General features: G+C 32.6%; 1 protein-coding gene across 1 annotated transcript in view; it reads right to left on the minus strand.

The window, feature by feature from the left end:
* Window positions 1-442: 442 nt before the first annotated feature.
* LOC306857542 (testican-2-like) overlaps window positions 443-14,405 on the minus strand; it is a gene marked incomplete at both ends in the record, with an annotated part of 39,221 nt that continues 25,258 nt past the window's right edge. The window contains 9 exons of the mRNA XM_079397526.1: window positions 443-591; window positions 705-842; window positions 2,071-2,133; window positions 2,354-2,572; window positions 4,020-4,133; window positions 4,364-4,508; window positions 5,952-6,057; window positions 8,747-8,861; window positions 13,717-13,762. Of these exons, the coding sequence (XP_079253652.1) occupies window positions 443-591; window positions 705-842; window positions 2,071-2,133; window positions 2,354-2,572; window positions 4,020-4,133; window positions 4,364-4,508; window positions 5,952-6,057; window positions 8,747-8,861; window positions 13,717-13,762 (1,095 nt within the window). The remainder of the gene's footprint in view (window positions 592-704; window positions 843-2,070; window positions 2,134-2,353; window positions 2,573-4,019; window positions 4,134-4,363; window positions 4,509-5,951; window positions 6,058-8,746; window positions 8,862-13,716; window positions 13,763-14,405) is intronic.

Consider the following 14,405-nt stretch of genomic DNA (forward strand, 5'->3'; position numbering starts at 1 on the left):
ATTAGAAAATCTGGAATCTGAGGGAGCAAAAAAATCTAAATATTGAGAAAATCTCCTTTAAAGTCCTTAGCAATGCATATTACTATTATTAAGTTTTGATATATTTACAGTACGAAATGTACAAAATATCTTCATGGAACATGATCTTAATATCCTAATGATTTTTGTCATAAAAGAGAAATGTATAATTTTGATCCATACAATGTATTGTTGTCTATTGCTACAAATATACCTGTGTTACTCATGACTGCTTTTGTGCTCCAGGGTCATATTGTTATTGTGTTGGGGCCCCACACCTGAAATTCACTAAGTCCGCCCCTGCATCCGATGACAGAAATGAAGAACACTGAAATGCAAACTCAGACGCTGGTGGAATGTTTCAGGAAGCAGAAGTAAATCAGGTGGTTTGTTGGTGCACCGGGCAGCAGACGCTGAAGCTGTTTTACCAGATGTATCCGCTGTCGTCGCTCTCTCCCGGCTCAGACTCCTCTTCCTCCTCCTCTTCTTCCTCTGCATTCTCATCCGTGTCTTTCTCCTCCTCGTCCTCCCAGCCGACGCCGCTGCTGAAATCTCCGGAGCTGAGCAGCTCGTCTACAGCACACAGGCAGAGTTTCAATCACATAGTAGCACGGGTATAGTTGTAGCAATAGCCAACAATACAGTGTATGAATCAAAATTTTCCATTTTTGATGGCGGTCACTCACCGCAGTCGGGGTTTCCATGGATCCGGGACCCCGGGGCCTCGGTTCCGTGAGGGTCAACACACCAACACTCGTCGCGGCTGCGGTCGCACTGCAGCTTCCGGTAATAACCGTCCTCATCACAGCTGGGGATGTACATGCCTACACACACACACACACACACACACACGCACACACGCACACACGCACACACGCACACACAAGTATTAGTGATCTCATGTGAAATTAAAACTTTTTTAATTCATGTCTTGGTATTTTTATTTTATTTACTTATTGTTTTTATTCATTATTTTTTATGTGTTAGTATTAATTGTATTAATTTATTTAATAAATATTCAATTAAATATTAAACTAAAATCATCTTTAATTATTATTTATATTTGATTATACTTTATTTTTAGCTAATTAAACAAGATTAAAACTAAATAAATGAAGTGACTTTACAGTGATACAGGTTCTTTGTAACTTTTTATTTGTTTATTTATTATTAATTTATTGAATTTTTTAACTGTATTTGCTTATATTTAATTATTTATACGATTTTAGCTAGTTCAACAAGGGAAATTAATACAGTGATCAAGACTGGCATTATTTTTTATAATAATACAAGAACATTAATACGGTTAAAAAATGTTTACCACTTCAAAACTATTAACTATTCATTTTTATTTATTCATATTTAATAATTTTTTTATATTTAATGATTATTTATTTATTATTTTTAGTTAGTTAAAGAAAAGACTGGCATTATTTCTATAATACAAGAACAGTAATATGGTTACAAAATGCTTACCAATTTAAAAATATTAATTTAAAATTCATGTATAATTAAGTTATTCATGTTTCTGGTCTTTTGAATTTTAATTAATTTATTTATTTCCCTTCTTACTCTCAGGTAGTTAAACAAGGAAAATAAATACAGCGACCGAGACTGGCATTATTTCAACCAATTATTTCAAAATATAAAAACATTAATATGGTTACAAAATATTTACCATTTTAAAACATAAATTAAAACTATTTACTCTCTTAATTCATGTTCCTAGTCTTTTTAAATTGTGTGTATTTATGCATGTATGCATTTATTTATTCTTTCATTCATTCAGCTACTTAACTAATATTAATCATATTGATGTCATCAATCAACTATATACACAATAGAATCCACAAATTCCCGGTAACTCAAAGAAAACACATTGCATGCATTTTCCATTCAATAAACACTTAAAAAAAAAAGTCTTCTATCTTCTATCCATTGCACATATATATTGCGTATTATATCCTTCCTTTCTTAACCGCAAGTGGCTTCGTTTTTAATCATTTTCTTGTAATTGTATTTTTGCTAGTTTGTCTGTTTGTGTGCATTTACCCGGTTTCCTCTTAGACGGCTCTTGCATCTGAATCCTCTCGATTTCAGCCAAACATGGAGGTTCTGCAAAAAATATGTGAAAAAAATTATATAAAACAAATCAACACAGCAGTCCATCTCTCAAATCACACATGGGGTAAGATCAAATAAAATTTTAAAATATATTAACATTAAAATTATACAATTTATGGTTCAGAATACTTTTTCCCCCAGTGGTCCACTTGTAACGTTATTTGTTTTTGCACTGAAACATCATTTCCCAAGAAAAGCACGTGACACTCACTCTCTCTCCAGAAGCACAGGCACCATTCTGCCGTGGAAACCTTGCCGTCGCGGTAGGAGTCGCAAGAGTTAAAGAAGGGCCTGATACACACTTCATACTTCTCCAGGTTTATGGCGGCCAGCTCCGACTGATCCAGGAACAGGTCATTACTGGTGTCCAGCTTGGAGAACATCCAGCCGATGGAGTCCTTACAGCCGGCCACGAGCCCCCGGTCAAACACTGCAGAGGAACAAACTGAGATTCAGAACGATAATCCAACAACTTAAATAATAATCCGTGTAACAGCATGCATTATGAAAGCTCAAGAGAGATAATCATATACTGATCATAAGAAAGAGGGGACACTGATTTATTTATTTATTTTTTTGAAGTAAGGAAATTAATACTTTTATTCAGCAAGGATGCATTAATTTGATCAAAAGTGACAGTAGAGACATTTCTAATGTTACAAAGGATTTCTATTTCAAATAAATTCTGCTCTTTTGAGCCTTCTATTCATCTGTGAATACTGAAAAATAAAATGTATCACGGTTTCAACAAAAACGTGAAACTATAGAAGCTTGTTTCCATCACAGGATTAAAAAAAAAAAAAAAGGTAATAAAAATAAAAATTCCAAGATATAAACTTGCAATTACACTAAGAAATGCAAGAAAAAAGTCTGAAAAGTCAGATCAATATATTTAAAAATAAATATTTAAAAATGGAGTAAAAAAAATTAATTCAATATTTATAACTAAAAAAACAATAAAGCTAATTATAAAATATATTTTTCGTTTACCTGCATGTCAGCATTGATAATAACTACTATTGACTATTAACAGACATCAGACAACCATGAACAAGTAAATCTGTTTTAAAATTAATAACAATTCTGAGAACAACAAGTCAAAATTGTGCAATATAAACATAATTGTTATATATAAACTTACTATTGTGAAAAAAGTCAGAATTGTTTTTTTAAAGGTTTCAGAAAACCTTAATTTTTTTATTTTTGGTGAAAACAAAAAACATAATAGCAAGTTGTGAGAAAAATGTCAGAATTGTGAGGTATTTCACAACTACCTTTTTCATTGTTTTATTCCATGGCAAGCATAGGTTTCCAAGTTTTTAACACTGATAATAATCAGAAATGTCTCTTGAGCAGTAAATCAGCGTATTAGAAATAGAAATCTGTTCTAACAATGCAAGACTTTACTATCACTTTTTATCAGTTTAACATATCCTTGCTGAATAAAAGTATTAATTTAAAAAAGAAAAAATGTCATGACCTCAAACTATTGAACAGTTGTGTATATTGTTAGAAAAGATTTCAGTTTTGAATAAAACCTGTTCTTTTTAATATTTTATTCATCAAAGAATCCTGAAAAAAGTATCACAGGTTCCAAAAAATATTAAGCAGCACAACCGTTTCTAACATTAATAATAAATCAGTATATTATTATGATTTCTGAAGATCATGTGACACTGAAGACTGGAGTAATGATGCTGAAAATACAGCTGCAGATCACAGAAATAAATTACAGTTTAACACATATTCACATAGAAAACAGCTGTTTTAAATTGCAATAATATTTCACAATTTTACTGTATTTTTAATCAAATAAATGCAGCTTGGTGAGCAGAAGAGACTTCTTCACAGTGCAGTAAACTCTGTTGTGTTTTCACCTGACGCTGTGCTTTGTCTTCCAGAGTTGTTCTGTTTTGCAGTTCCGTGAAGAAGCTGAAACCAGTCTCGGAGTCTGTCGCCCAAATCTGCTAAATCCTGACCGGTGCAGAGCTCTAGAGAGACAGAAACACCAGTAAATAATGAGAGGATTCTCTTTAACTTCTGCCAGCAGATTAATAATGCAGAGGAACAATAAACTCACTCAAATGCATTAAAATTTCAACTAACTAGGCTTCATAAAACATGAATGTCTGAACTCACTGTGACACAAAACATCATTCTGCATGTTTACAGTGAGAGCTGATGGAGTAGTGTGTGTGTGTGTATTTGTGTGTGTGTGGACCTGGTTTGGGTTCGGCTGGTGTCTCTGGAGTTGTCTTGATCTTGGGTTCTGCTTTAGGAGGTCCAGCACTGATACAAGGACAGGAACCAGAACACAGAACGGACAGATCCTTCCCCGACAAACACGACTGCTGCTCCAGCTTACACTGATCTCACACACACACACACACACACACACACGAGAGAGAGCTTCATATGAAAGAACCGCAGTTTGTTCATATCTCAAAGCAACACTCACATACATAATTAAGCAGATACAAGCGGCTGAAGATGGTTTTTCACAATTCTGACGATTAAGGACGAGTGTTTTTTGGATGTGTAAGATGTTTTGAGGATGAAGAAAGTGCTGCTAGTCAAAGGTTTTGACACGCTTGATTGAGTTAATTGTTATGTTAATAAAAACCTTCTGATGATTTGGCCTACTTTCTAAAATAAGACAAAATACATTATAAAAAACAAATAATAAAAACGTATATAATAAAATGATTTTTTTTTTACAAAACAAAAACATTTCTGAAATGAGTTGCAGCAGATAGTGAAAAGCATCAAATAAATAAATATTTTTTTTAATATTTAAAAATTAATTGAAAATTAATATTTAAAAAATATTTAAAATAAATTAGAAATAAATGTAATAAAAATATATATATTTAAATGACGCATTTAAAAATAAATTTTAAAAACTTTAAATTTAAAGAAATTAACAAATAATTTAAAATAAATAATGATAAATAAAAACAAAACAAATATTTACAAATTAATTGAAAATGATTTAAAAGTAAAAAAAAAAAAAAAAAAAAAAAAAAACTATAAACAAATATTTTAAAATCAGTTTGAAAAAAATAAAACACATTAGAAATGATTTTATTTATTAATTTTTTTTTTTATTAGAAAACTGAAAAAATATTAAAAAATTATTTGAAAAAATCATTTAAAAAATCAAATGGAAAAAAACAAATAAATATAAAAAAATAATTTGAATCAAATATTTAAAAACAAAAATACAAAATATTAAAAAAAAAAAATAATTCTAAATAAAACCAATCAAACTGGTTTTATTTGTTTTCCTGCGTGTCAAATGACCATCAGAGAACCATGAATATGTGAATGTGTTGTTAAATTTGTAAAATATTAACTTGAATCTCAGGGTGACTTCAAGACAGTATTTTGCCTCTCAGAGGTTCGGCTGACAAAAGAGTTCGGCAATCGCTGCTCTAATTAATTCAAATACAGGAGAAGTGTCCAAACTCGAGCGAGTGCTCTTGCAGCCGCAGTGATGGAGCGCTGCTCTTCCTCACAGAATCAATGGATCTGCAGCGCGGTGTAAACTCTGCAGATCGCATGCGTGTGATGAACGAGGCGGGCGGCTCTGCTCCTGGTCACTGTATTGATTCATGCACCGTTTTTAATTTTGACCTTGTGTGTAAGAGACAGAAAATGACCTCTCTCTCTCTCTCTCTCTCTCTCCTATCTGAATGAGCAAACACTCTTTCCTGCGGTCACCCTTATAAATATTTGATCTGGTTCCAGCTCAAGCCTTGATGTTCTCACTGCAGCGCAGAGCAGTGTGTGTGTGTGTGTGTGTGTACCTGAGAGGCGTAGTTGTGTCCGTCTGATCCACACACAGGCGTCGAGGGCGTCTCTGAACAGGGTTTACAGTTGTTAGCGTGAGGCTTCAGTCCAGACTGTCTGATTCTAAAGCAAACGCAACAAAACCAACTCAATCCACTAGTTTCTGCTTTCAATAACAACACTGTTTTACAAATACAAAATACCCTCTCACATTTTAAATGTATGTGTTGTGCATATATGTGTGTGTGTGTATATTATATATATATATATATACACACACACACACACACACACAATTTACTTTTCTTTGTTTTTATTAAATTAAAATATCCTTTTCTTACAACATATCTATTTTACATTTTTGTACATGCATACATTTTCTATTATGTTTAGCTAAAATAAAATCAATTAATATAGTTATTTATTATAGATTTATTTTTTATGTTGCACATATATTTTGTAAACTTTTTTGACTTATTAAATTAAAATACCCTTTTCTTATAACATAACAATATGCTCAGTTTCTTACCCACAATGCCCTACTGCAGGAAAGTAATGTTAACTGCATACTGCACAGTATACTGACAAACAGAAGCGGACGTGGAAGGTCAAGACAAGCGCATTGCATTCTGGGATACAGTGTGACATGTGATGCTGCACAACGAAAAAAGCTTTTTAATGAAGGAGGGAGATATTTGAAATAATAGCCAGAATTTTTTTAGAAACTGAACATTTGATTGAACGTTTAGGCAAAATAGAAAAAAAAAAAAGGTTTGCATGTGTTTTTGTTGAGTATCATATTTGCCCCACCAGGTTATGGCTCATATAGTCTGATATTGTGAGAATATGGAGGAAAAACAACAGCTCAGTTTTATTCAAAGCCTCAAACTGAGCAAAAATATGCAATTTGCTGCAGATGCTGATATTTTTTTGATGTAATTCTGGTGCTTTTAATGTAAAAAAAAAAAAAAAAAAAAAAAAAACCATCTTCATAACAGTAGAGCAGATACTGACATAAAATGATCTAAATATCAGTGGTCACGCTATATCTCCAATAATGTCTTAGTAAGATGAGATTGAAATGATCCAAATATATAATGCAATGCAATCCAAAGCTGATTGAGAGATGAAGAAATAAACGCTCCTCAGAAGATGGGAGATGTTTTGGAGGCTTGTGAAGATCATTCCTCCGCTGAGGAACAGTGAAAGTAAAGCTGCTGCTTTAGTCAGACGACACTGACAGAATAAAAACTATCACACACACACACAGACAGATAATAACAATATTACACACACACACAGAGATAATAACACTATTACACACAGATAATAACACTATTACACACACACACACAGATAATAACACTACACACACACTATAAGACTATTACTCACACACACATACACAGAGATAACACTATTACACACACACTCAGAGATGAACAATCGTTTCGGCAGATATGAACACAGCGGGTTATAATGTTCTGACCCGTTAGTTTTTGACAATTACACTAAAGCTCTGCAGACCAGATAAATGCTGAAAGTCTCACTCACACACACACACACACACACACACACACACACACACACACACACAGAGATGAGAAATGTTCATAAACTCTGCTGTTCTGTGGTTAATATCAGTCAGGAGCAAATGAACAGAGACATAAGCCATTAACACTGAACACTAAAGTACATTTGAGTTCATTTGTACTTCTATTTAAATAGATGTTCAAAATACATTATTATAATATCTGTAGCGATAAACGTTCAGCACATGATTGGATCATTAGATCTTCTATGGAGTATCTTATAATATCAATTTAACATATCTCTTGTATTATGTTGAAATTCTGGCTACGATCATTATGTTCTGCGGCAAACTGACCATAATTGGATTTAATAATTCTCAAAAAACACACGATGACAAGAAATAACTCAATCAATCAAACAAACAGGTAAAAGGCAAACCTTTAACATTAATACTTCATTCATTATAAAAAGTGAAAACATTAGAACGTTAATTTATTATATTAAAAAAATATTTTCAAAAACATTATTTTTGACCAAAAGTGAATATTATAATGGTATATTTTGTATTTTTAATTAAAGTGTTTGATTTTATTTTTAACTTATGATTTTTGTTTCATAATTAATAAGTTTCTAAATGATCAACATGATAAAAATCTATGAGCCATAAAATAATGTATAAAATATGATACTCGACAAAAAACATATGCAAACTTCTTTTAATTTATATATACATAAGTTGCCATTCAAAATTTGGGATAAGTAAGATTTTTGTTTTTGAAAGAAGTCTGTTTTGCTCATCAAGGATCAGTTTTGATCAAAAATACAGAAAAACATTAAAAAACAGCCGTTTTCTGTGTACATATCTGTTAAACTAATGTATTTCTGTGATGCGCAGCTGTATTTTCAGCTTCATTACTCCAGTCTTCAGTGTCACATGATCTTCAGAAATCATAATAATATACTGATTTATTATTAATGTTAGAAACAGTTGTGCTGCTTAATATTTTTTGGAACCTGTGCTACTTTTTTCAGGATTCTTTGATGAATAAAACATTTAAAAAGAACAGCTTTTATTCAAAACTTAAATCTTTTCTAACAATATACACAACTGTTCAATAGTTTGAGGTCATGAAAAAAGTCTCTTTTTATGTTAAATTGATAAAAAGTACATCTTACATTGTTAGAAAAGATTTCTATTTTGAATAAATGATGTTCTTTTAAACGTTTCATTGTGAAGGTCAAATGGTGATGAGAACTATATTGTGACACTACGACTGACCTGTGCTGGAGTTTCTTGCGGTTCACACACATTGCTCTCTGATATCCCTGAGCCACACACACTTTATGACGACTGCACTTCACCTTCTGACACGGATCCTTTGTGGTGTCCAGACCTGCAAAAAACCACCGTCAGACCCGGAGAACTCAAATCAACGTGCATTCAAAACACTTACAGTATAATGAAAGATTAAACGTAGAAATTTTAAATGTAGAAAATGGAGGACAAAATAACATTTGATTTTATCTGCGGTTATTCCACATCTTTTAACAAATTAATTCTCATGAGATTTTCAGTTGTTTGTGAGACATGTGGATAAAACTCTTGAAAATTAGACGCTCTTTTCGTTTTATTTTTAGTTAAAGTTTTACTTATTTATTTGCTTTTGTTCTTTTTATTAGATATTCTATATATTTCTATTTAGCCGTAATTTAATTTCAGTTTTTCAACAATTTTAGTACTCCAACTTTATCTTTTTTATTTAAGCAAGATTTTTTTTAAATGTTTAGGTTTTTAATTTAATAATTATTATTTTTTTTACGTGGAGTGTTATGTATTAATGTAATTTATCAAAAATAATATTATTAATAATATTTATTAAAGTATTAAATAAAACATATTTTTTTATTAATTTATTTTTCATTATCCATCTATCTAGCAATCGCACATGTTGCAACCCTGACATACATACTCAGAAAACTCAAATAAGAATAATGGCATTTCACTGATGATGGATGAAGCAGCATTTGATTTTCATCTTGTATTGATCACGGCAGTGGTTCTTCATCAGATGATGGAGCAGAGCTTTATAAGCGGGCGATGCACTCTGTGCATGTTAAAGAGCTGCTGCAGGTGTCTGGATCAGATCCTGCTCTCAGAAGCGGCCTGCGAGGAAACTACGTTCAGCACGGCTTTTGATGGACTCGTTGCCTGATTTGCATAATTCAATTAGCGAATCAGGAGCTAAACCAACATGTGCCTGCAAATGAGTGGCGCTAACAGCAGGTGCAACTCACATTAGTGAATTCCTCCTTATTATAGAAGTTTGCTCCAAATTACTATTTTGCATGACTGTGAAACCCTGACATGCACATTGCAGTACTGTGATGTGATGATACTGTATGTTCATGCTGTTGGGGCTTGTGTTATGATAATGAGCGTCGGACTGTACGTTCACATCAGTACACACACTGTGCTGTGGGTTATTATTACGCTCAAACGCCGTGAAGGGAGTAATGCCTGTGATTTCTGTGTGACCGCATGCAGGCCTCGGAGCTGCGCTGGAGGTGTTTCCATAGAAACAGGAGAGTGCTGCAATTCCTGCGCTATGATTTGTAGCACACTTACAAGCTTCATAAATTTATAAGAGCCGCACACCGAGAGCCACAGAGATATAGGTGTAAAGCGTCGAAGGTGTTTGATTTAACGCAGCACTCTTGCTGTAAGCCGCCCATCCATCCACACTAACTCATATTTATTGGCGTATTTATCCCATTCTGATCCCTAAAGGCTCACAACGACAACTAGAGATGATTAGATCTTCATAACCCAAGGGAAAAAGATGTGTTGAGAGAGTTTTATTCGCAGCAACATGTGGCTGCGCAAACATTCATGATGTTAAAGGGATAGTTAACACAAAAAATGTTTATTCTGTCATTAATTATGAACCTTCGTTCATCTTCAGAACACAAATTAATGACAGAATTTTCATTTTTGGGTGAAATATCCCTTTAAAACTAGAGCCGTAATATGTTTAACATGTTCATTTGGTGTGATTAATTTTGGAAATAGCAATGTGTTAAAATGATTAAGACATTTAAGGCACTGCCCTGTCGATGATTCGTTACTGAATGAATCTGAATGATTCGGTTTTGACCGAATCAAGTGAATCAATGATTTAATGACTCATTTATAAACACAGTCTATGGCTGAAGGGAACTGCTGTTTTTGTCATTCCTCTGAAGAAGACTTCATTTATATGTTTTAGCAATGCACCTATACAGAAAAATCTGTCAGATTTGTTTTGTTTATTCAATATTATTTTGTAAGCAACGTTTTGTTTTAAAGATGCTTTCTTTGGATTGTTTGAACACTCAAAAGAGAACATAGGGAAATATTACATCGTTAATTTGTGTTTGCTGCTGGCTAAATTTCACATTCACAAACAAAAGTTTACTGTTTTTTTATATTCAGAGTGGACTTAGACAAGTATATGCAAACTATCCAAAGTTCTGTTCATTTGAAAGCATTGAAACTGTATCTTTATGTTCGTCCTTTGTGTCTTCTTGAGATGTATTAGTATTATGGGGGTTCATTTCCTGGCAACAAGTCTGTATATATGTTTTGTCTTTGTTTATAATTGTATTGTTTTAATTGTTTGATGTACTGTGTAATAAAAAAAACAGTAACTTGGCTTAGTTTCTGAATGAATCAGCCGTTTGAATGAATCGAGTGAGCCAATGATTCAGTGATTCATTCATAGAGTCACTTGCTTAGTTTCTGAATGAATCAGCCGTTTGAATGAATCGAGAGCCAATGATTCAGTGATTCATTCATAGAGTCACTTGCTTAGTTTTCTGAATGAATCAGCCGTTTGAATGAATCGAGTGAGCCAATGATTCAGTGATTCATTCATAGAGTCACTTGCTTAGTTTCTGAATGAATCAGCCGTTTGAATGAATCGAGTGAGCCAATGATTCAGTGATTCATTCATAGAGTCACTTGCTTAGTTTCTGAATGAATCAGCCGTTTGAATGAATCGGTTTAATGAATGATTCAATGACTCACTCATTAAGACAGTAACTCGCTTTGTTACATATTTAGAGAATCATTTAATATTTCAACATTTAATGTTTTGTAAAAAACAAAAAAACATTAATACCCATTTTATTATTTTAATTTATGAATGCTGAATCAAAAAACCTTTTTAAAGCTACCTTTTAAAATGGGTATTCAGTGCTTTATACAACAATGATTTAAATGATCTTTTGGTGTAATTAATTTTTTTAATTAATCTGCACATTAGGTAAACATTTTAATTGCTTGGCAGCTCTAGTTGAAACAATACTACAGTGTAGATTCACACTAGATCCAACTATAAATCAGTTCATTTGACCAAAGGGAGCTGCTGAATTAAATTATGCAAAGCCGCTCCTGTAAAAACCTCAAGATACCATTTTCACCCTTTTTAATCTGCGCTCTCAAACAAAAGCCCTTTCTGATCCGCGATCTGATGTGTTGAGTCCCGCTGGGCTTGTAATTACTGCCACATTAGATGGGATTTCAGACAGTAATGCATAATTGTCTGCAGGTCGTGAAGTCAATATGACAACACTAGTTTAGAGTCATTGGCCAGCAGCAGACAGACACGTTCTCCAATAATAGAGCTTCAAGGAATTCGATATAGGCATGAAATATTCACTGTGAGCAGATGCGAGCGTGACATTACACACGTGTTCAAACAGAGCTGTCTGGGGATAAATATGAAAAATGCAGCCACCAGAAGAACATCATGTAGCTACAAAGTAAAAACGCTCAAATAAATCAGACACAAGTGAACTACAAAGACGTACGCAGTATTTACAGGAAGAGGCGTTTAAATTTGACTAAGAAGATTTGTTTGGTCAAAAAATCTAAGTGCAAACCATCATCACAAAAGCATCAAATGTCTGCGCATCTCTACCATCTTTATTTGTCCCTCTAACTCTATCACTCTCTATTATAATTCTATTCTTTTAAAAAAACACTATTCTTTTTGTATTCTATCTGCTTTCTATTTATTGTATAATTTAAAAAAAAAAGCCTTGCTATGTGTACTGTGTTAGATAACAGACTTGTTATAGCACTTGCATATCATTGCTCTTTTATTGATTTTGATTGCTTCTATTGTCCTCGTTTGTAAGTCGCTTTGGATAAAAGCGTCTGCTAAATGACTAAATGTAAATATCTGCATCTATAATTTTTTTTACTGAGTGAAAAGTGAAAACTGTTTCAAAAGGTTTTTTCAGTGCACATTAACAGCTCATGGTCGTGATCTTTAATTATTTTTTATATCCTGATGGACAGATTGATGCTGGAGCTTCAGAGACTGAAGCATGAGAACGTCTGCAGAGAGCAGCGATTCCTCTCTGATGAAGAAGAAATGCATTTTATGAGTGAAGACGGATTATATTTGTGTAAAAATGGAAATGCAGTCAGAGCTTCGGGTGCACACGGAGCGGATTTATCCTGAGCAAAGCAGAAATATTGGTTACCTTACAGATTTACATTAAGAAATACATAGAGTTGATTAGTTTTTAAGTTGGCTCTGGACAGTTATTATAGTTAGAGTAAATTAAAACAAAAACTAAATTAATTTCATTACTTAAAATAAACTAACTGAAATAATATAAAATATAAAAGAAAACAAAAATATAAAAATGTACCTTTTATCATTGTTTAACTTGCTGTGTTAACTGAAAACTGCATTAAAACTGAAATAAAACTTATTTTAGTATTTGTTAAATAAAAAAATGTACAAAACTATGTAGATATATAAAAAAAAGATAAAAACGCAACAAAATTACTAAAACTTTAAAATTAAAATTATACAAAAAACTAATTAAAAGTACAATAGTATCTCAATGATGCTAAAATAACACTGACAATCCTTTTCAACTTTAATTTTAAAGTGCTAAAGACATTATTATTTATGGTAATGTCTCCCCAAAATTATAGGATAAAAAAAAAAACAAAAGTGATTAAAAAATTAAAGTTTTAGTACCATCAAGAATAGTTGTCAACTGTTGACAGTTTTCTCATTATTGTAATGTGAAAAAAAAAAAAAAAACTTAGATAATTATTATAAAAGGTATAATAAGTATAATTTAGGCTTCATTTACTCTGAGTAAAATATTCTATCTTCTACTGATTTTGATGTGACGTGATGGGTTTTGAGATTTTATAAGTGAAGAGTATGCTGCGTTACTCACTTTCATCTGAAGCCTGTGGACCTTCCAGCGTACGGATGTAGTCATCCTGATGAGAAATCATTATATAATCACATGTGTGACATAAAATACATTCAAAATCTGGTATTTTATCCTGATCTGGACCAAACAGTTAAAATGTTCCTTTGTTATACACAATATTTACTCAATTCAGTTCAAATTGTAAATCAGTCAAATGAATCAGGGTGTTGTAGATGATGGATTAGTGTTATTGGCTTGAACATATACTGCTGTTGAATGGCAGTGTCAGTAAACCTGATTGTTAATGAGTCGGTGAAACACAGATCTCTTACACACACAGAAACACAGATACCAACCTCCACTTCCTTCAGCAGCGAGAGGCCGGCGGAAAGCAGGTAGGAAGAAAGAGAGAAAATGAGATGTAAATTTAGGAACACATGAAAGAGGACAGCTCTGCTTTAATTGTCATCTATTAATATGATCTGGGAGAATATGAGCCGAGGGATTTCACAGCGGACAGAGTCTCCAGGAAGCTCAGTGTTTTTAAAAGGAATAGGTTCAGCAAGGACTGCCAGAGCAATTTATTGTGTTTAGTTTTTTGGCAATAATATATGTTTTCTAAAATCTCATGTACAAGTAAAATAAAAATAAAAGAATGGAACAAAGACCTTTGCCTCTCTGTTCATCTACAACTCTGAAGTCAAAATAAA

This window comes from Barbus barbus, assembly GCF_936440315.1.
Source record: "Barbus barbus genome assembly, chromosome: 38".
NCBI classification, from domain to species: Eukaryota; Metazoa; Chordata; class Actinopteri; order Cypriniformes; family Cyprinidae; genus Barbus; species Barbus barbus.